The sequence below is a fragment of the Myotis nattereri genome, assembly GCF_964212035.1.
Source record: "Myotis nattereri genome assembly, chromosome: 1".
NCBI lineage: Eukaryota > Metazoa > Chordata > Mammalia > Chiroptera > Vespertilionidae > Myotis > Myotis nattereri.
Window position 1 is genome coordinate 22,567,968 of NC_138075.1, and position 23,624 is coordinate 22,591,591.

General features: G+C 42.7%; 2 protein-coding genes across 2 annotated transcripts in view; one reads left to right on the forward strand and one right to left on the reverse strand.

Annotated features, from left to right (window-relative positions):
- The window catches only part of TTLL5 (tubulin tyrosine ligase like 5), a 256,896-nt gene that overhangs the window by 25,685 nt on the left and 207,587 nt on the right, over positions 1-23,624 (reverse strand). Inside the window, exons 34-35 of the mRNA XM_081104716.1 lie at positions 6,875-6,957; positions 2,537-2,659 (exon numbers count right to left, since the gene is read on the reverse strand). Coding sequence (XP_080960842.1) covers positions 2,538-2,659; positions 6,875-6,957 — 205 coding nt within the window. The 3' untranslated portion in view covers position 2,537. The remainder of the gene's footprint in view (positions 1-2,536; positions 2,660-6,874; positions 6,958-23,624) is intronic.
- Positions 1-23,624, forward strand: part of LOC308528871 (eukaryotic peptide chain release factor GTP-binding subunit ERF3A-like) — a gene marked incomplete at both ends in the record, with an annotated part of 53,347 nt that overhangs the window by 10,699 nt on the left and 19,024 nt on the right.

Genomic DNA, 23,624 nt, shown 5'->3' on the forward strand with positions numbered 1-23,624 from the left:
AAAGTTGGGATCAGTTGGTTTGCATATGAAAGGCCTGCTCCTGGGCAAGCTGTTACTGTCTTTAGGAATTAGCTAGGCCTGGGAGGGGTAGTCCCCCTGGGTCTGTAAGGCTCCCCTTCCCCCCATGCCAAAGCATCAAGAACATGGAAAATATAATTGGCCCTGTGATATACAGATGCCGAACAGACAGTACAGAATCTAAGAAGACACAGACAATGTACGTATTAAAATACTGACACTTGCCAGGGGCAGCTAAGTAGGGGTCTTTAGTCCCTAATATTCTTCAGCACAGCTCCCTCTATTCTTTGATGGGGGCAAATGTTTTCTCAGCCTTGCAGACCAAGCTGCAAACACACTTGAATCCTCTAAGTCAGTGGTTTTCAACCTTCCTAATGCTGTAACCCTTTAATACAGTTCCTCATGTTGTGGTGACCCCCAACCATAAATTATTTTTGTTGCTACTTCATAACTGTAATTTTGCTACTGTTATGGATTGTAATGTAAATATCTGATATGCAGGATGTATTTTCATTGTTACAAATTGAACATAATTAAAGCATAGTGATTAATCACAAAAACAATAGGTAATTCTATATGTGTTTCCCGATGGTCTTAGGCGACCCCTGTGAAAGGGTCGTTCGACCCCCAAAGAGGTCGCGACCCACAGGTTGAGAACCTCTGCTCTAAGCTAACCTGCCGGCCTCCCTTAAACCCACACAGAAAGAGGTTTAGGACTGGTTACAACTGGTGATGACTTCCATTTGTAACCATGGTTGAAGGGGCCTCTGCCCAGGCAGTGATTCAGTCTACGGTGCATTTACACAGGAAGAAAGCATGCACTCAGGTGATGGGCTGTGGACTATGGGGCCTGCCTCCTCACCCTGTAAACTACAGCATCTCCCTGCTCACAGAGGCAGCCCACTGCCTCTCCCTGCATTATGCTGTGCGTGGGAGGCTGGACTTCTGAAGGCCTCTGACCCACTCTGTCTTCTGAGTCCATGCACTTAGCATGTGCTCTCACCCCTTCAGCTAATCACAAAGCCCAGCATCACCCATCCTTACTTATGTGCACAGCTCGGGCTGCGTGGGGCTGTTTGCAGCCGCGATTTAATGTTGAAGGGTAGGCTCTTTCCCAAGGCTTCTTTGAAGACGATGCTATTTTGCCATGTAATGTTCTGGGTGGACTGTAAAGGATGCTAATGAAATAGGCTCAAGGAAAGTGATATTATAACTGTGGCAGGTCCAAGCCTCCCAGTCCTGGAAATGGACGGACATGAGTACTTCTTGGCAGGCCATCGGTTTGGTTTGGAGCTTGATGTCACATTCATTCTTTTGGCTGCCAGTCTCCTGAAGGAAATACTGACCTTCTCGCTTCAGTTTTCTATATTTTCTTAGTTGTTCATCATTGAACGGACTGCTTAGTATCAGAATTAAAGCACCGTTGGCTGAGGATTACCGATAGAACGCTGGCTGTTTTCAGTTTCTTTGGTACATTTTGGTAGGTGACCAAGCCGTGGATTTGGTGTTCTCTTCTCTCCCCTCCTGCTTTTTTGGAAAGAGTTTGGATGGGCTGGGGAAAGACATCTGAAGCTTTCTGATCCAACGTAAATGAATCCTGTGGTGGGTAAATACTTTTCCTCCCTCTTTTGCTCTCCTGGGGTATTTGGATGAATAATGCTTCTCAAATAAGTTTATAAATATTCCCCTAGAGGTAAGAAGAGTATTAAGCTCATAGCAGGTGTGCCATTAATGCTTTAGAGTGTAGGGTAGAGCAAAGAGGAAAGCAGTCATCAAAACCTTGTGGTGTCACAGAATTTTCTGAAAAGTTTGGAAGGCCACCGCTGTGAACAAAACAGTGAGTGCAGCGCTGGCAAAGTGTGGACACAGCCTCACAAGACCAAGTCAGGCCAGTCCTTCAGTGCAGAAGCTCATTCTGGATGGGTGGTAGGATGGGGTTTATGGTTTGTTTTGCTGCCAATTATGGCATATGCTTATCTTAACTCAAAATAAAGGATCATTAATTTAAATGACCTCACGACAAATTTAAAAATTGTTTTTTTTTTTATTTTTTATTTTAATTGGTCCCTTTTTTGGTCTCCCATTATCGGCAAGTCTAGTTCACAATTAACCCAACTCTAGTCTAGAAGCCTTCACTAATAAATAATCATGCCACTGCAATTTGATCTACAAATATTACGTTTTTCGGTTTATTCTGTTACATTTTACTTGTAATTCAATTATGGCTTTAGTGTCTTTGATTGGCCTTGCTGCTCCCATATTTTGGAACAAAAGCCTCTGTAATAACAAGGAATTTATTACTGCCACAGCGCCACCTACCGGGGGGCCATTACAGAAGCAAGGTAGTTGTAGCTTAACTTTGACCCCACAGTTTTTAGAGTCCTTCTGAGCTTTGGTTTTATAAAATCCCAATTTCCTTGTCATTTTGAGAAACTATAACTTCTTTTGATAGCTACCGAGTCTCTTGCTGCAGCATAAAATCAGCAAGTTAGAATAAAAAATATGCTCTTACTGTTACCTTAAATTGGCCCTGACTTCACCGACTTTGATTTTCTCTGTCCTATAATTGTAGCAGGGGCTCCAGATTGTGTGGGCAAGGGTTTGGATCTGGCGAAAATAACTTGGGGAGCTTCCAAAGATCCTGAAAAATGTAAAAAAATCCCTATTTAACACTTTACTTGCTCTTGGCTGAAAGGACAAGAGGTAAAATCTAAAACTAGGATTTAGGGCATCACCGTTTTCCCAGATGCTGCCATCCCACTTCCTACCAAACACCAAACCCGTGCTCACTTTCTTGCTTCCCAACAGCCTAACAGTGGGTAACCAACCCACATTCTTATCCCTATGGCTCTGGGGAAAGAAGAACTTTTGGGGAGTAATAAAGGGCGTAACACACTAAGGCAGCGGTTCTCAACCTGGGGGTCGCGACCCCTTTGGCGGTCGAACGACCCTTTCACAGGGGTTGCCTAAGACCATCCTGCATATCAGATATTTACATGACGATTCATAACAGTAGCAACGTTACAGTTATGAAGTAGCAACGAAAATAATTTTATGGTTGGGGGTCACCACAACAGGAGGAACTGTATTTAAAGGGCCAGAAGGTTGAGAACCACTGCACTAAGGCAAGCATCTCAAGAGCTTTATTTATTTTTATTTTTAATCTATTGTACTCCAGAGATCCGCCCAGGATACTCAACAACTATAGGATGCATGGTGACAAAAGTAAGAATCTGATGGTGAAAATAGCTCATTCCACTGAGAGCTGCCAGGCAAGTAATTTCACTTGGAAGTTAAAGCGATTTCTAGATCTTAAGGGCTTCAGCTCCACTGGGTTTACTTCATAGTAAAATCAGTTTTTTTTATCTTGTCTCACAGAGAGACAGTGAGGTGGGCAGGCAGAACCACACTGATGCGCTGATGCCGCATCCTCATGCAAAGAGCATGAAGTTAAAGTGCATTTTACCAGGACCCGAAACGACAAACATTTAACAAGGACACTGCTTCTCGCTTCTTGTAAATAGAACCCATCATTGGTTTTCAAAAGGTGGTAAGGTTTCTTCTATCAACTACAGACCATTAAGAGCTTAAAACAAAAACCAGAAGAAGAAAGAAGAGGAGGAGGGAAAGGAAGAGGAGGAGGGGGAGGAGGGGAAGGAGGGGGAGAAGGGGGATTTGGGCGGGCAGAGACTGACTGCAGGACAGGACAGGCGCAGGCAGAAATGAGGGGCAGCATGAGGGCAGCTGGTGTGGCTTCAGACCCCTACAATAATGGTAGCTGACATTACCGAGTCAGCATGAGAGACATGTGAGTTATCTAATCCGCCTCTCTGCTATTTTAGTTCGCCATCGCCACTTCAGAACTCAAGAACACCGTGGTCATAAAAAAGGAAGGCACTGGCTTTGGCTTTGAGCCAAAGGCCTTCACTACAGCTTCCTTCTCAAATTTCCAAATTTGCTGACTCTATACCTTCCCTTCCATGGCCTGAATATACAGAATACATGGCCTAAGGTAAGGAAGTTAAGGGAAAACATCATTCATGGGACATTCCAGGCACTCCGCTAGGAGCTTTCACATTCACTACCTCATTTAATGTTCATAATAAAAATGTCACTGTGCCACCATCTGTGCAAAAGGACTCAACAGCACTCTGAGATGAACGACTATCTCATTCAGACTGCCTGAGAACAAAGCCACTCAGCTTTATGGCCTGGTTGGCTAGACTTGGAGAAGGGTCAAGGGACCAGGGAACAGACTTTTGCTACATTCAGGGACCCATTAATAACCCTGTTAACCAACTGAGTTAACTGGATCAGATAGGGGTATAAACCTTCAAAACCAGTTTAGTGATTCCTGGGTAGGCACAGACTTCCCAACTATGAGAGAGATGTGTAAATTTTTTGACTTATTATGGGGCTTGTTCTCCCTTCTTTTAGGTTTAAAGAAAAATGTTTCTAATAGCAAACTAACCTTTTTATAGGTCACCCTTCTGAACCCCGTTTAAATCTACACGATATAGAAAAACATGATTTTAGCTGAAACAATGAACTGCCAGGTAGTTATTTACTAGCTGTATAAATAACTCTAATAGGATTAGTTACTACTGTGATACTAAGGTAAAATGTTTATTGGGAAGTATGAAAAATGTCTGAGCCTATTACATCAGGTACAGCAGTGTTTTCTTAAGGACCAGGATCATCAGAAAAGCCATAGGACAGAAACAAGTTGAAGGGACTGTAGAGACCATGAGTCACCTGGTGACAAGAGCAGTAAATAGGCTACCTAAACAAGGTGAGCAGAATATGTGCTTATCTGACGTAGAAGGGGGAGAAAGGTAGCTATTAGAATCCAGGGAGAAGTTTAAGTTCTCTTTGCTCTGTGGTTTTATGCTGATATGAAATTCAGTATGAAGGCTACAAAATCTTTAAAGTAACTTCAACAGTCAGTAAATATTAACTCATGATCAAGATGCTGAAAGTTTGACCCATCTGGCCCCTCAAATGTCCACCTTCCTCAGGCAGAGTGCATGCAAAGAGTTCAGTGCAGTACTTAACTTATCAATTAGACTTGCAGATGAAACAGGCCAGGTTCTTGGATCTCTTAGGTTTGTGAACCTCTCTAGTTTCAGATTTGAAGAGCTACAGGGGCTCTAACCGCTGTACTAACAAGTACCCTTCCAACTAGACCATGATTCTTTGAGCCACCCACTCTCAGTCCCTAACAATTCCAGGCAGAAATTTTATTTTCTTAAAAATAATTACCATGTTCTAATAATTCTTCCCCCGCCCCCCCCCCCCCCCCCCCGCCCGAGGATAGGGCAAGTTGATGCACATCAACTATTCCTTGAATTCAGGTTCTAAGATTTTAAGTGCAGAATAAAATCTTTATACTTTTATATTATTACCTTACCTGGGTATAGTTTCAGAATCTTTACATATCGCCTCATTTAATCCTCATAGTAACTCTATGGAATATATGTCATTATCCCCATGATACAGTCAAAGAAACCTGGCTTCTCAGAGATCTTGTAATCATTTTAAGGTGCGTTATGTCAAACCCCCGCCCACCCTCCCCGCACACACACACATTCCTTGATGGCTCCCGACTGCTCTTAAGACCAAGCTCCCTGCATGGCTCATAAACTGCCCCTGCCACCTGCCTTTTCTCTTGCCACTCCCTGCTCATGCCCCAGTCCCAGCCACAAGATGGCTTCCAGAACACAGCTTTGCCCTCTTCCTAGACCTCCTTCCACTCCACGCCTCCCCTCTCCTGGCTGACCTGTTCATATTCAAACCTCAGCTTTGGATGTTTCTTCCTCTCAGAAGCCCTCTCTCTAAGAGCTTGGGCCAGGTTGCTCGGGTTTCAATACAGCCCCACCACTTACTAGCTGTGAACTTTTAGACACGTTTCATCATCTGCCTGTGCCAGGTCCTCTATTATGTGCCTGTCCGCGAACAAATGAGTTTTACAACAAAGCGACCAGAACTGTGCCTGGCACCCGGCAAATGCTCAGCCAGTGCCGTCTACATGATCCCACTGGTCCCCGTCCCTGGCTTGTATGGCCCTGCAGCATGCTCCACGCCGACGGTTCTCTCGCCCTGAGTCTGTGAGGTCCCCCACAGCAGGGACTCAGTGCCCATCTATGTACCTCAGCGCCCAGAATGTTACTTTTCCCACGGGAGGTGACCAATAAGAAATATGTGAATTGAAGTCAAGTGATTTTTCTTCCACTTTCCTGGCTACTTGTGCTTTTTTATGAATTATTACTCATAGAAACTCACAATTACTCCATAGGCAGCCGTGGACCAAGGCTGCCTAACTTCTATGTAGGTTCCCGCACTGAGAGGCTTTGGGCCCTCAGCACCCACCTGGCAAGAGACCATGACATCAGCATGACAGGCCTCAGATTAAGCCCAGAGCTCTAGCTCCGCATCCCAGCACAATCTGTTCCCGGCCCCTCAACTTCCTGAGCCTCAGTGTCCTCATCTGGGGCAAGGGAACAGGAGGATCTAACTTACAGGGCTGTCGTGAAGACCATGAGAGATGCTGCACGTGGACAGACGAGGTAACAGTGAAAACGGTCAAATACAGGCTTTTTTTTTTTTTTTTTTTACTGAATACAGCAAATCTGATAGGATCCTACCGAACTGGGAAATTTCAACTATCCCAACTATCCAAAAAACCACTCAATCCCAAAGTGTCAATATCATTTTAAAGAGGAATGTATCAAAAATGCCATTTGCCAGTGCATGGAAAGCCTGAAAGCCCACGGGAGCTCTCTTCGAAGGCAGAAGAGGGAGGGTGCTGATCCCAGTATCCTCCCTTGTGGGTGGGACGGCTGCTGAGCCAACTAACCTGAGGAGTTGGCGATGGGTACGACTGCAGCAGAGTTAAGGCTGCTCTGGACTCCGTTCGGCTGCCCTTCCGTGGTGGACCCTCTGAAACACAAGCAGTTGGTTAGACATGTAGACAGAAAGGCAAGGTCAAGTACAGGCCCTCCAATGGCTTGCTTCTTGCTCCTGGTGCTCCCTCTCATGTGGCTCATTCTCTTGCTTTATTTCAAGACCTTGTTGAAATGTCCTCTTACCAGAGAGGGCTTCTATGCCCAACCTATCCTCTCCTTCTGAAATATTACATATTTTAAAGTGATTGTCCATCTCTCTCCATGGAATGCAACTTCAAGAAAGCACAGGCTTTCATTGCTGCTGTGTCTCCAGTGCTTAGAACAGTGCCTGGCAGCTAATGAGCAATCAATAAGCATCTCTTTATTGATTGGACAAATTAAGTTCCTGGTACTAACTTGAATAAATCATAAAGAAACAAAAAGACGTTAAAAAAAAAAGCAATTTTCATTAGAGCAGTGGTTCTCAACTGGAGGAGCGAGGGGGGACAGATTTTGCTGTTGCACCCCACCGCTGTGTACGGGACATCTGGCAATGCGGAAACATTTGTGGCTGTCACAACTGTGGGGCCTATTGGCATCTAATGGGCAGAGGCCAGGAACGGTATAGACATCTCCTAAGGGCACTGGAGAGCGCCCTCAGACCGAGCATTATCTAGCCCAAGATGCCAGTGGCGTTGAGGTTGAGAAGCCATTACACAGAGGCACCTCCCCTCGTGCCAACTTTAACAAGAGATGGGATAGAGCAGCGGTTCTCAACCTGTGGGTCGCGACCCCTTTGGCGGTCGAACGACCCTTTCACAGGGGTCGCCTAAGACCATCCTGCATATCAGATATTTACATTATGATTCATAACAGTAGCAACATTACAGTTATGAAGTAGCAACGAAAATAATTTTATGGTTGGGGGTCACAACATGAGGAACTGTATTTAAAGGGCCAGAAGGTTGAGAACCACTGGGATAGAGTATATTGGGTTCCCCAGCCATGTCTGAGAAAGTCTATGACCAGCTCGATGCCCTACAGACCATTTCAGGTCTTCCTGTAGTCCTTTTTTTTTTGGGGGGGGGGGAGGTGTTTACAAAAATTATAATTATGAAATTGTATAACTGGCTGCGTATTATCTGTTATCCTTGCTAGATTATTTGTAAATTCCATACAGAGATTGGAATTGTCTCAGTCTTATACAAAATTGTACCCATACTGCATTTTGCACACCTTAAGTATTTAATAAATTTTTTTTGAAATAATCTGACCCAATGTCCCATAAATACACTTACTTGTTGGGTCCATCTATCTTGGTTTTAGTTGATGTGTAAAAAGTTTAGATGGGAGATTAAAGTTTCCATAGGCCCGGTTCTTTATTTGTTCAGCAGAATCCAATCCCACCCTTAGTGCCCCCTCCCAGCACTGCTTTTCCATCCATTCATTCACACACACAAACTATTTATTAAGCATTCCCTGTGCTCGGTACTAGTGAGGAGGCAGACACCATGTGAACACGTAAGTTATAAACTGTGATAAATGTTAAGGAAAAGAGTACAAGATGCTAAAGATAATGAAATGGAGAACCGATTCAGATGGCAAAGGGAGTGGTCAGGGATGATCGTTTTGCTGCCCCGCCCACTGCTGCAGAAGGGAAACCTGGCAATGTTGAGAAAGTCATATTTCAGCAGTCATGAAGTTATGAGAAGCATGACCCCGAGGCAGAGAGGGGCTTATGATGTCTGAGGAGCCTTTAAAGACCAGCAAGGTAAAGGGAAAGTCAAGCAGTGTTTGACAAACTTGTCCGTCATACAGCGTCTAGGGCCTTTGACTTGAGCTGCTGATTCAGTGAGCTCAGACACAGCCTGAGAACGCGGACTCTTTACAGCTCCCAGGGAAGTCAGGGAAACGCTGGCTAGTGGGTAGAGGAAGGTGGGATGAGTGCCGCTTGGAGAGTCCGGCAGAGGCTCAGGTGCCCAGGTGGTCCCTACACTGCTGGTGGGACAGGTCCCTTGAGAACACACCCCAATCCTGATGCAAGGATCCCGCTGCCTTACATTCCACCCCACCCACCCCCACACCACTAGGCTGTGGTTTGGTCCCCACCCGCTCTTACCCACTTGCCTTTTGAGGATGCCACAGAGCCCAAGAGGAGAGAACCGAGTGCAGGGCTCGTCCCTTTCCCACAAGCTGCGCCCTTGCTTACCTGCATGGGGAATGCCGATGCGTTTTATTTCAGCTCCTTACAGACCCCCCACAACCACCCAGAGCATCCACAGGCTGGTATTTGCTCTTCCAGGCCCAAGCGAAAAGGGAAATGTTCTGCGGGGCCTACATGAGCTCTTTCTTTTAGAGAAATTAAAAGCCTTTAGGGTCATTCACCTGTGTGAGCAGCAGCTGAGTAAAAAAAAAAAGCCCGGGACTGGTCTCAGTTTCACAGGGACACCCCAAGTGTCAGCTGTAAAAGGGAAGCAAGCCGGCCAACATCTGGGGGTCAGGAGAAGAAATAAAGGCCACACAGGAGATTCGGAGGTTCGACCTAGAGAGTTCAGGGTCCCCAAACTCTCTCATCTTCTCCCTCTGCCCTCTAGAACGGCCATCTTACCCTGCTTTCTCCTGTTTCTCACGCAGTCTCCTGACCCCATGCCCCCTCTGTACCCAGTTCCACCTCCCTCCACCCACCGCCCTCTGTCAACTCCCATCACAGGCCTCGCGTCACCACTGATTCATGTGAACAACATTTCTAGGGACTCTACTGTCGCTAGTGTAAGTCTCCCTTCCACAGCCACCCAAGAGGAAATTCTGAGTGAACTTTTCCATGAAAACATTGGTACACAAAATGGTTTGGGTCTGTTTTTACTACTCTAGGCACATTATGGGTAAATACGCTTTTGTTGTGATGATGTCATTTCCTTAGGAAAATACATTTCAACTTCTGAACAGCCCATTTGTAAACGAGAACCTGAAATACACTTTGTCTAGACCAGTGGTTCTGAACCTTCCTAACACTGCAACCCTTTAACACAGTTCCTCATGTTGTGGTGACCCCCAGCCATAAAATTATTTTCGTTGCTACTTCAGAACTGTAATTTTGCTACTGTTATGAATCGTAATGTAAATATCTGATATGCAGGATGTATTTTCATTGTTACAAATGGAACATAATTAAAGCATAGTGATTAATCACAAAAACAATATGTAATTATATATTCAATATGTGTTTCCTGATGGTCTTAGGCGACCCCTGTGAAAGGGTTGTTCGATCCCCAAAGGGGTCGCGCCCCACAGGTTGAGAACCGCTGGTCTAGAGCCTGCAGTGCATTTGCACTTGCTGATCTGCTCCTGCACCGGCTCTTGTCTGCTCTCCTGGGAATACCTGTGTTTTAGGAGATACACAGAAAGGTGTGCATGCGCTTCCGAAGTTGCCTCTAGGTCAGTTACTGTGTTTTAACATCAGGATAAAAGGGCCTCCCTCATAGGGTTGTTGCAGATTAAATGAGATGGTGGATGAAAAACACATGTTAGCACAGTGTCCGATATTTTATTAAGGGCTAAATAAACGTAATTTGTAATTCTTACTTAGGAATATCGACAATCTTTGTATTCCCTATAAGTTTACTACACACAGAAATACTAAATTGGATGACTCACTGACTCCAACTCAGTTTGGGCTATTAGTGCTAAACTGTAGAAGAATGACTGCAAGACATTAAAATCTGAACGTTAACAGCAATTTGCTATTAAAATCAAAAGGTAATTAAATGGCAGCCTACAAGACAGAAATCTCGGTCAAAATTATTCTAAAAATCCTCTAGGAAAAAAGGTCTCATTTGAGATTCAGAAACCAGCTTTTAATAAATTTAACACACATTTTTCCTTCCGGTATCAGAATGAATCACTATTTTTTTTCCCAATTGTGCAACAAATGAGGCTTGTAGCAAGGGCCATGCTGTGTAAAATGCATCTGTGAACAGGAGAATTACACACATACAGGGCCGCTCTTCCTATGAGAGGCTCATGGGAAATGAGACTGATTGGAGGAACAACGCATCTCCTGTCTTCTCCCGAGTGCAACATCAAATGGAATCAGCCCCTTTATTGAAACTGTACTTTCTCTTTCTCTCCGAATAGCTGAATGTGCAAAGTTAAATGTGTGCTTGATGCAGCCCTGTGACCTGCTGTTTTCTGATCACAGTTCGTATGGAATAGGAAGAGGTGGCTAATGATGGACTTGGAACCACCGGAGTTGTGAAAGCATCAGAGTTTTACAGTGAGAACTACTGAAAAGGTGGGACGAGAAAGGTGCCATTAACTGTACGTCACACAAAGCCTATCTGCGGGCATGCGGTGTGACCGTCCGGGCCTGTCAGTGCTCCTCCATTGCTCTTCTTGGAGAAGGTGCAAGTTCTAGCAGATACACAGTGTCCGACGTGGTCCAAGGCGAGCGTTCGAGGCTCAGGACAATCTCAGCGGTGGTCATGGGCTCAGAGAAGGGTCTGGACTGTTTGTTGAGAATTGTCAAAAGCTGCTGAAGGGCAGGCTTCCTGATTAGCGGAGCCACTTAAAAACTGAGGAAAGAAATGTGGCCATGCATGGTAGCAACAAAGAATTAGAGGAATTCCATGAGCAGTGACAGCTCTTCTTCTTGGGACATGTTCAGAGCCAGCACCTGAAGAGCTTCCTTGAGTATTACATGTACACGTCCGAACCCAGACTCCCATTCTCTCGCTCCATTCCTATCTACCCCTCTGCTCTTCCTTTCTCCCGAGCCTGGCACGGGCACTCCTCCTCCGAGGAAGGCGGAGCAGCCTTCGGGGCCTTTCAAAGACGTTGTCCAATAAAGTATTACACATAATCTCTCGATAAGCCGAACGGTGGCTGCATCTACCATTTTGAAAGATTGTTTTGAGTGCAAGTCTCTACTTAGGGAATACAAGTTGATCAAATGGCTGGCTAGGAATTCCACTGGCATCCAGAGCAGACCACACCGTGCAGCAGCCTACATGACGTACCACCACCAGTCTAGGTGGGTTATAATGAGCAAAATCCCATCATCCCCTTTGCTGGTAAGGCTTCTGACAGGCTTTTCTGTGAACCTTTAGCTCCTTTATTTGTGGTTTCCTCTGTTCTTTCTTCCCCCCCATTATTTTGATCAGTGGAAACTTTTCTGAAAGTGATATCCTTTCTTTGAGACCTGTTTTGTTCATCACTTCACAAGGGTGACTGTGGTTTGGTGCTATATTGCTTCTCTCTGGGTTCTTTTCAAGGCTTTCCATGTCTCTGACACAGGAGTTCTAGCTTTCTGTTTCAATGGTTTAGTGAACGTTTATCTTGGATTCCTGCCACCACATCAAGGATGACCTTTCTGTAGAAGGAAGGACCCACAAAAGGAAAATACTCAAGGTTTTACAGGAAGAGTAGAGCTAGCCATGCTGACCTCGCCAGGCCTGTGGCAAACAGACATAGTGGCATCTGTGAAGGTCATGAAAAGAACCACCCATTTTTATGAAGTACCTGTGACAACCAACCTCTTCCAATTCCCAAAGGAGAGAAGAAACCTCAAGGCACCAGTTAAAGAACTGAATTCCAAAGAAAGAACACGGACTTTCCTCACGGATGAAGTATTTTACAGCTTTCCTTGCAACACACCCACGTGCACACAGACGTATGTGTACCTCCTCCTTTATCTACCAGTCCAGGGATTACATATACAGGGTGTCCCCAAAAATGTATACACACTTTAACAGCTGATAACTCACTTACTTTTCACTTCTTTTCAGGTTTTTAATACTTTCAACAACAACTTAACTGTGTACACTACTTCTCCCATAAATATATTTTTTTAAATTGATTTCAGAGAGGAAGGGAGAGGGAGAGATAGAAACATCAATGAGAGAGAAACATTGATGGCTGCCTCCTGCACGCCCCCTATTGGGGATTAAGCCTGCATCTGAGCATGTGCCCTGACCGGGAATCTAACCGTAACCTCCTGGTACATAGGTCGATGCTCAACCACTGAGCCACACTGGCTGGGCTCCTTTTCAGGTTTAACTGATTTAAAATAATGGGTGAAGCCAGACTAAGCTTTGAACAACAACAAAAAATTATCCTAAAGTGCCACTAGACTTTTACTTATGGGGAATGCATGAAAGATAAAGTTTATGGTGCAGACCAGCAACAGCTGACAAATTGAGGGCACACAAATACCGAACAAAATGATATTTGATGTTTGCAATTTCATTGCTTCACGTTATCACAGTGCCTAGACCAGAATGTTTGAGAAGCATTGACCAAAAAAGTTATTCATTTCTGTAGACCCTTTTACATATTAAAAATGAACTGTTTGTTAATAAAGACTGACTTTATAATCATTCAAAGTGAGTACACATTTTTTTGGGATACCCTGTACATTCTACAAATAGAACCTAATATGCTAATCCTTAGCAATGACAATTAGAACATTAATTTCGATGTGGTTCCAAAACCAATTCAAGAAATACTTAGTGAAGTCAACTTTTATGGAGTAGTGATGCATAGGATTCCATCTTATAAATACACTACACTTCACGTAATTGGCATTATTTGTCATTATATTCCTTTTAACTCCTAAAATTACTTACTTACATGGGCATTTTCTCTTTTTTTTAATCAATCTTTCCAGAGGTGATCCTCTCTATTGTAATGTTGATTTCATTCATTCCTTCACCACATATTTAATGAACACCTACTATGTGCCAGACACTGTATGAGGCACTGTTCTCTCATGTACTCCCATGCACGGGCTGTTCTTGGCAATGTCTGTATTTTTATTTCATTTTGGCTAATTTACTGTTGTTCCTTTTATTTAACTTTTCAAGTTAAATGATGAACTCATTTTCAATCCTTCTTGTCTTTTTCATAAACACATTTAAAGTTACAAGTTTACTTCTGAGTGTAGTTTTGGCTATCCCACAAATTTATGTAGTACTTTCGTAGCCGTTCAGTTCTCCATGTTTTATGATTTTCATTATGAGTACCTCTTAAACATGAGTATTATGTTCTCTACTTTTTTAAATTTCCAAACAGCCTTTAAAAAAAAGATCTTTAAATTATTTCTAATTTAAATGCATTTATTGTAGTTAAAAAGTGTGAAATATTTGATACTGAATTTTTAAGTGTGGGGAGCCTTCATTTGTGATATATATAGTATATGCTGAATTTTTGTTAATGCTCCACATATACCTGAAAAAAAAGTATATTCTCCCTTCTGGTTGCAGGAGTCCATGAATAGCTACTAATGTTTTTCAGATTGAGTTGTGACTCATAAGGGCATTGTACTAGTAAAATTTAGGGAGCACAATCAGCATTTAAAAAAAACACAGGTAATCCTTGAACTTTCTGCTTCATATACATACAGATATTTTTACTGGTTTGCATGTTAAATGTATTTTTAAAATCACAAGTGGTGGTCAAAAAAGATTAAAAGCCACTTATTAAAGCAAACTCTTACTTCTGCATTTCAAATATTAAAAGTCCTCAGAAATTTGTTTTCGAATTACTAACTCTGATATATTTAAATAAATCTTCCACTATAATGATACTTTGCCAGTTTTTCTTATAATTCTGTCAGCTTCTAATTCATATATTTAGAATTTACAATATTAAGTGCATACAAGTGCTTTTCTTTATTTCTATTAATACTGTTGGCTTAATTCTATTTTTAATCTATTGCTACACTAATTTTCCTTCTAATTATTATTGCATGGTTTATCTTTTTCCAATCCTTTGCCATTCTGTGAAATTCTACTTTAGGTATGTCTCTTTTAAGCAGCCTATAATGGAACATTTTAAAAAAACGCAGTTTGATAATGTATTTTTCAATAGACGAGTGTAATCTGTTAAACATGTATTGTGCTTACTCATATATTTGGGTTTATTTTTATTATCTTAGTTTTTGTTTTCCATTATCATTCTCCCACCCCCACCTTCCTGCCTTCCTCTGGATTCATAAAATTTTTACATTCCCTCCTCTCCCCCTCTATTGGTTTGAAAGCTACAGAGCTAAATATAACAATTATTCAGTTCTTATTTTTCTAAGAAAGTGTTTCTGTCTTGCCCTTAAACTTGACACAGACCTGTAATACCTTCACTATGACTACTCTTGTCCTTGAACGTGTTTTATTTTTTTTAAAGCAGACCAACAATTATTTTTATAGTCACTAATGCTCACTGACATTCTATGAAATGGTTGTACTTCACTGTTTCATGTTACCCAGTACTTGTGTTCCCTTTTATCCTACAGTCTTCGCCAATTCTTTCAACTGAAGGCCATGGCTCCTCTTGGACTTTAAATTGTTTTTATTTTGCCTTCTCTCTGGAATGACAGTTTAGCTATGCATAAAATTCTAGACTGAAAGTTGTCACTTGAACACTTTAAAGTTGTCACTTTAACACTTTAGCTCTTGTTTTCTGCTGCCTATTGTTGCTGGAGAGAAGCATGCTGCTATCCTGTGTTCCTATGGAGTTCAAGTGAATTTTCTCTCAGGTGTACTAAGACTTCCCTTTGTGTTTAATGTTCTGCAGTTTCACTATGATGTGTCCAGAGGTGCATTTATTTTGGTACATGAAATATATTTTTTTAGCTGAGGACTCATCTTTAATTCCAGAAAATTCTCTTAATGTTTTTTGAAGTATTGCTTGTCCACCTGTCGCTCAGGCCTCTCTACTGATACTCCTATCAGAGTCAAATGTCATGTCCCGCAAGACACTCCTATTAGATACATAATCTAACATGTACGACCATTTAAAAATATTAATTTCATCTGTAAGGAATTCATGTTCTAGTTGTTGATTCTGTTGGCAACCTTTCTTAGTATTAGATTATTCATGTGTTTTGGAATTTTGGTTTGCAGGCTCATTTGGAATAGGAATCATTTCCCCTTGCTGCTCTACTTATCTCGTGCAATCTGAAGATTTTATAGTTGCCTCCACCCAGCCCCCCTGGCCCCAGGCCAGATTAATGATGGTATTTTGGAGCCTTTGCCTCAGTGATTTTTAGAAGCCCAGGTGAGTTCTGAGACATGGACAGTTACAAGGGCATGCCATTATCTTCCTGACTGTGTAGGCCCACAGTCTCGTCTAGAGGTCCACGCCAGTTTTACCAGTCTCCCACTGGGAGAGCCCACTGCATTCTTAAGCTTAGGTGTTGTGTGTTTTTAGTGTGTGGGGGAATTTTTTCCCTTGGTGCTGTTGACATGTTTGGAATGAGCAATTCTTTGTTTGAGGGGAGCTGTCCTGTGCTTTACAGGATGTTTAGCAGTGTCCTAAACTCTACTCATTAGATGCCAATAGCAACCCCCCCTCCCCAGCCGCCCTGCTATGAAAACCCAAAATGACTCCAGAGATTGCTAACATCATCTCCAGCTGAAAACCACTGTTTTCTTTCCGTTAACGAGCCTGGTTCTAGTCTCTCCTCTTGGGTAGGGCACTTTCCGGCCCAATATGCCACAGGAGCTAACTCCAGGCTGCCACGGCCGACGTCCAAAGCAGAGTTCAGAAAGTTTGCTGCTGCAGCCTCCTTCACTGATTCTTTTACTTCTGTACATTTTGGGGTCAAAGGAGATGCTTCCCTTGTTTGAAGCTCAGCTCTGTCCTTTTGGTTTTCTTCTTTAAGCTTTTATCTCTCATTGCTATGTGTTTGAAGCAGAGGGAGAATATTAACTGTGAACTTATGGAGCCAACTTGACTGGAAGTCAGTAGGTCCAAATCTAATCTTTTGTTTTGTTTGAAACTAAGCCTTTGCCTTCAATAGTCATCAGTTATTAGCGTTCAGGAAATCAGAATGTGTTTGAATTTCCATAGCCTTGCTAGCTAGAGCCAAGTCACACTTACGAATATCTTACTAACAACAAAATGTGACTTATTTTAATAGGGAACAACAGCAGCAGTAGAAATTACAACTACACCAATCAGCATGCATGGACACTTCATATATGCCAGGAAAATACATTATCTCATTTAATCCTAAGAACAACTCCAAGACGTTGGTAATCTCTTACAGATAACGGAACAGAAGCTTAGAGGTATCCCTAAATAATGGTCAATTAAGTGAAGGAACCAGGATTCAAATCTAACCGGAAACCTTGGGCTGCTAGCAGCTGTGCTCTGCCGCCTCTCATACACTCTACACCAGGGGTCATCAAACTACGGCCCGCGGGCCATATGCAAATACAAATATTGTCTTTGTTCCCATTTTGTTTTTTTTACTTCAAAATAAGATATGTGCAGTGTGCATAGGAATTTGTTCATAGTTGTTTTTTTTTTAAACTATAGTCCGGCCCTCCAACGGTCTGAGGGACAGTGAACTGGCCCCCCGTTTAAAAAGTTTGAGAACCCCTGTTCTACATGGTATAAGTGATCAATGGTAATTGCTAGTTAGTGATCTCTGATGCACACACCTTGATGCAAAAAACTGTCACCACCACCAGCACCATTTCCTGAGAACTCATCATGCAAACAAGCTCTCTCAAGAGCTGGGGCCTGAACTTATCTCTTCTTTCTCAACAACAAACTTCAAGAAAGCAGGGCTCATTTCTGTTTTGTTCACTGGTGTTATCGCCAATATCCAGAGCAATGCACAGCATAATGGACATTTAATATAGATGCGATAAAACAGTGAAGACAAGATATATGTCCCTAAGAGATTTATGGGAAACAGAACACATATAAAGAGAAAAAATAAGCAATAAACTAAAACCTGATCTTGAATAAGAGGCAGGACTTAGATTTAAGAGGCTACGAGCATTCTATAGAGGGGATGGACATGAGCACGTGGGAACAATAGCGGAGCAGGCTGTGCAAGGGGGTAGTGTAACACAGGAAAGCCAGAGACACGATGGAGGACACACTGCAGAAGGCTTTGATGTCAGAGCAGGGGCCCAACCTGATCTTGAAGGCACTTGAAAGCCTCCAAAGATTTCAGAAAAAAGGTTCAAAAAACTATTTGAGATGATATATATTTTGTATCCCCATCTAAGGATATATTTATTAATTTTAGAAAGGTGGGGGGGGGGAGAGAGAAAAAGACACACACACACACACACACACACACACACGTGAGAGAGAAACATTGACCGGTTGCCTCTTGTACTCGCCCTGACCAGGGATCAAACCTGTAACTTTTTTTTTGGTGTATGGGATGATGCTCCAATCCACTGAACAACCAGGCCAGGGCTGGAAGTATTTTAAAATTGCTTCCTAGGCTTGCTTGTGTACCCTATTTCTTGTTATTTTACAATATATATGTTTTATTGATTTCAGAGAGGAAGGGAGAGGGAAAGAAATAGAAACATCAACGATGAGGGAGAATCATTAATTGGCTGCCTCCTGCACGCCCACTACTGGGGATTGAGCCTGCAACCTGGCATGTGCCCTGACCGGGAATTGAACACGACCTCCTGGTTGATGCTCAAGCATTGAGCCATGCCGGCTGAGCAACACTATTTCTTTAAGAACCAATTTGAATACTTTAAAAACTTTTGCCTTGTTCTACTTGGTTTTCTTTTTATTTAACTGGTAGTTGTTGTTTTCAAAATGACACCTTTCATCCAGTTTTTAAAATTTAGTAGCATACAGTTGTGCAGTGTCCTTGTAATTTTTCCATCTCCCCTATGTCTACTTTTGAAACCTCTTATTTTAATTCTCTTGTTTTTCTGGCAGAGCTATGTTTATTTTCTCCTTCCCTGGCCGCAAACTAAATACGTAGTGTTTCGAACTTAACTACTTTTATTGCTTACTTTTCACTTTATATTGTTTTTCTTCTTGATTTCCTTTGATCTGTTTTTCTTAGCTTTTTCTTATTGACCCTTTTCTATGTTCAAGAGATGAGAGCTTAGTTCAGGTATGACTAATAGTGTATGTGCATCTTCACCAGGTCAGTGTCTGGCCTGGCTGTGGTAGACATTGCTAATCTATCAGAGCACTCTGCATTGCAGCGTTGGAGCAGTCCTCGGAATCATCTTCCACCTGACACTCTGGGAAAGCACAGGGGCCAGTGGATCAGTTGAAGCCAATCTGCCATTTGTATCTTGGTTAATTTTTTTTTCAATATTTCTGTTTTAACAACAAAAATAACTAAGATTATGAGTTTTCCTTTTAGTATATATTTAACTACACTTCAAATATAAGTTTTGATATGTACAATTCAGCCCCAGCTGGTTTGGTTCAGTGGATAGAGCTCTGGCCTGCAGACTGAAGGGTCCCAGGTTTGATTCTGGTCAAAGGCACATACCTCAGTTGTAGGCTCAATTCCCAGCCCTGGTTGGGGCATGTGTAGGAGGCAACCAATCAATGTATCTCTCTCACAGCAATGTCTCTCCCCTCCCTTCCACTCTCTCTCTAAAAAAAAACACAAAACAATATTAACAGCAGCAACAAATTAAAAAAAAACACAGATTTTAAGTGAAGTTCTACATATATGAACCACCAAAGGAAGACCCATCATTCTATGGCTCTCATGCACTTCTTCTCCCCACTGGACCATACACATCCCAATGTAACTTTTGGTTATAGTACCCAGTTCTCTGAATGATGTCATTGTCTATGTCCAAAATAAGCCTTGAGATCTCCAAATGCCACCACGATCAAGGTCCAAATGCAGATGACTGGCAGAGGAAAGAGAGTCCAAGTGGCAGACTCCTTGACTGGCCCTCACCACCTCTTGCTACCTCCAGGCTCCAACCCTTAGAGTGAGAGGGTACTCCAGGTCTCCCACTGATTTCCAAGACTGCATTCTCACAGGAAGGCAGCCGATAAAACCCGCCATGTCTTCTTCAATCTAATCCTTCCACATCTAACAGGAATCACCCAAAAACCTCAGCATAAGTGAGATAGCAATTCTTCCTCCTGTTGAGTATTTTACTGGTCATTTAAGTGGGGAAACTGGTGTGAAAGGGGAGGAGTGTAAGTTCTTAAGTACTTACATTGCACTTTCTCAAAGTCAGTATAGTATTGTGGATGATTGACCTGCCATTTGCTGTATAAAGTGAATTTGAATAGATTGGCGGGGCCTTTGAAATCAGTAGTCTACTGGGAAAAGTCTGGGGTTAACACAGATATGGATTTCAATTCTGGCTCTGCCGCAGACCACCTGTGTCCCCTGCTATACTCACAGCCTCATACTGTGCCTCTATTCCTTTATATTCCAGCACTAAAAGTCGATGATTATTGTGATAGCATGATTTGTGATAATAAATATACATCCTGTTTCTGGCTTACAGCTTCCCAAAACCTTGGAATTCCCTAAGTGCTGAGAGTGATAAAGGTGTCTTCTGCTACGTTAATGAGGGAGCTTTGGAAGCACCTAAAAATGGGGGTTGGTTTTCAGGAGAATCAACCTGAAGGTTGGAACTTCCAGTTGAATCAATCACCAATTGGCCAATGATTAATCAATCATGCCTATGTAATTAAAGCCTCCATAAAAACCCAACAGGATGAGGTTTGGAGAGCTCCCGGGTTGGTGATGCGGGAAGACACATGGCAGCTCTGCACCCCTTGTCCTATGCATATCCTCCATCTGGCTTTCCCGAATCACACCCTTTTATCACAAACTGGTCATCTGGTAAGTAACCTGTTTCTCTGAGTTCTGTGAGTCATTTTAGCAAATTAATCGGAACCCAAGCAGCAGGTTTTGGGAACCTCAGATTTATAGCCAGGAGGTCAGAAGTACAGGTAGCACCCGGACTTGCACTGACATCCTGAGTTGGAAGGGTCGCTGGAATGACCGATCACAGGGCTAACCTAGAGCTGCTTGGTCAGAAGCACAGGTTGAAAGTCTGGGTTTGTGGCTGGCATCTGAAGTGTGTGTGCACACTGTGCACAGTCGTATAGGACTGATTCCAAACGAATGGAATCAGGGTGACCTCAGTGGAATCTGCTCGAGTGAGGGTTTCTCAAACCTGTGCAAAGTAATTGTGGAATCTGCTCTGAACTCGAGCCCTGACCAGATAGCACAAAGTTCAACCTGTGGAATCTGCTGCGATCTCCAGGCAGGTAGAGCTAGAATTGAGTTGGATTCCTGGACACCCTGTTGGTACCTGAGAACTGCTTGTAGATGTGAGGGGAAACCCTCCCCTTTCCTCTGCCCACGTTGGAATTGGCTCCAGGAACCCTTTTTAGTTATATTTTTTGGAAATGTATAATTTAGACAATCCTATATTTAAGGATGGATATGCCACAGATTCAATCGTATTTCTTGAAATTACAAATAATGAAAGGCTAAAAGACTGACAGAGATGGTTAACCTACAATATGACATCTACGCTCACATCAAGTACCTACTCCTGGACCGTTTCAACTCCTGATCACTTTGCCTCATTCTAAACCAATCCTAAGTTAAAAAGAAATTGCTTTAAAAAAGCCCTAGCCAGTTTGGCTCAGTGGACGGAGCATCGGCCTGTGGACTGAAAGGTCCCAGGTTCGATTCCGGTCAAGGGCATGTACCTTGGTTGCGGGCACATCCCCAGTAGGAGGTGTGCAGGAGGCAGCTGATCGATGTTTCTCTCTCATCGATGTTTCTAACTCTCTATCCCTCTCCCTTCCTCTCTGTAAAAAATCAATAAAATATGTTAAAAAAAGAAAAAACACCTGATCTTTATTTTTACAGTTTTCTGATGTCACCATTCAGGTCAGATGAACTGGTGCTTGGTTTTAGCAACTGGCTGAGTTCCCAACCACTTTTCTTCCGCCTAATGCCTAGCCGCTTTTAACAAACACCCCTGTCCTGGGTGCTGACACGGAGCAGCAGTTACCTTCGATTTCCACTGAGGAAGAATATCCTAAAACCTGGGTAAGGAAAGTGAGTCCCAGCTGACGGAAGAAAAGCAGTTTAGTTAAGTCCGGTACCACAGCTTTGACCCCGCCCTTTCCAGTTCATCTCTAGTCTGCAAGTTTTGCCCAGGTCCCTGGCAACCTTGAACCTCCTCAGGTTTCTTTCTCCCCATTTCCTGGAGAGTGTAACTGGCTCTGAAGAAGGGCCCTTACAAGGAAGAGACAGTCCGTGTGCATGTGCTTGTTCACAGGCTGTCACACTTCCTGGTTCAGCTGACTGCCTGGACGAAATACCACAGACAGCTCTGAAAGGAGGATCTGAAGTGGGTGCTAAATTATGAAGTGTTGCAAACCTAGAGAGGAAAATCAAGGAAGGCTATTGGCACTCTAGAAAAGGTTAAAAAATCGAAATCATTCTCTTCACAGAACTGGCGAGTAAGATTTAGCTAAAGGAAATATAAGACTATGACTTTGGGAACGCTAACAAAGAACTGTTGGGCCAAAAAGGGATGATGAAAATGGCTGTAAAGCACCAGGATTAAAAAGCAAATGTGCTCATAAAAAGGCTTTCAACGGAATAGACAAAAAACAAGCTATTTTGGGTAATTACTCAGTGGGGACAGTGGTTTTGTTTTACAGATGGGAAACTGAAACCTTTAGAGGGAAAGTGACCTGAATATTATCATAAAGAAACAGGACTCTACTGTTCGGACTCTCAACTCCCTTTGCACCCAAATCCAACGACATTCCATCTTTTATGTCCCATTGTTCTCTAAAATCAACCCTCTCGGATGTGGAAACTTTGATGCTCTTGGAAATTGCTTCTATATTTGTCTAATGCCAACTTCTGTGCTAGAGAATGTTGAAGTTCAACCCCCAAACAGGACTTGGCATGGTCTAAAGCTCATTACAACTTCTCATTAGTTGTGTCTCTTGGGGCAACTATGGCATTCCTGAGTGTGACTCAGTATCACCAGTCACAATGGAGGGTTCCTGATTAACCTGAACTGAGCCAGAGTAAAGGTTGCAAAAAGCTCTAAGCACATGAAGTAACACAGTTTGTATGAAGAAAGTCAAACAATTATGCAAAAATTTCCTGAAATGCCATCTTAGTATTAACCATAATGCCTAACACTTATTTTACATATATTACACACCAGGCACTGTATTTGTGCTTGGCATTCATTAATTCATTTATTTCTGTCAATGACCCTATGAGGCAGGTACTATTATTATCCCTATTTTAAAACAGGAAACTGAGTCACAGAGACGTTAAGTAACTTGCTATGCTGGCAAGAAACATGAATTACTTTAGAATAATAGGACTATATCAACTGATACTGAGAATCCTGATTTCAGAAGCCTTGGAAGAGCTCTGTAGGTTAAAAATAATTTCATCAACCCAAATAAAGTATGGATTAGTTCACAATAATGTACCAATGACAGTTTCTTAGTATGGAACATTCTTCAAATGTGCCATGGCGATATAAGATATTAAAGGTAGGGAAAACTGGGAGTACTAATCTTTATGAGTACTGTCTTTACAACTTTTCTGTACATCTAAAATTATCCTATACAATAAAAGCCTAATATGCAAATTGTCCCCTCGACCGGGAGTTCAACTGGGAGTTTGACCAGGGCATGGGGCCGGCTGGAGGCCCGGCTGGCGGTGATGGCAGGCAACCAGGGGGAAGGGAGGCTCCAGTCGGCAGCTGGCAGCCACTAGGGACCCTCCCGTGCATGAATTTCGTGCACTGGGCCTCTAGTCCTAAAATAAAAAGGTTCTTTAAAAAAACACTTTATTTGGATACTTCACAGAGGGAGCTTTCGTTGAGTCAGTGCAAATAAAAACAATGCTTTTCTTTCAGAAGAGCATCAAAAACTGTGGGGCACGAGCCCTGACCAGATAGCAAA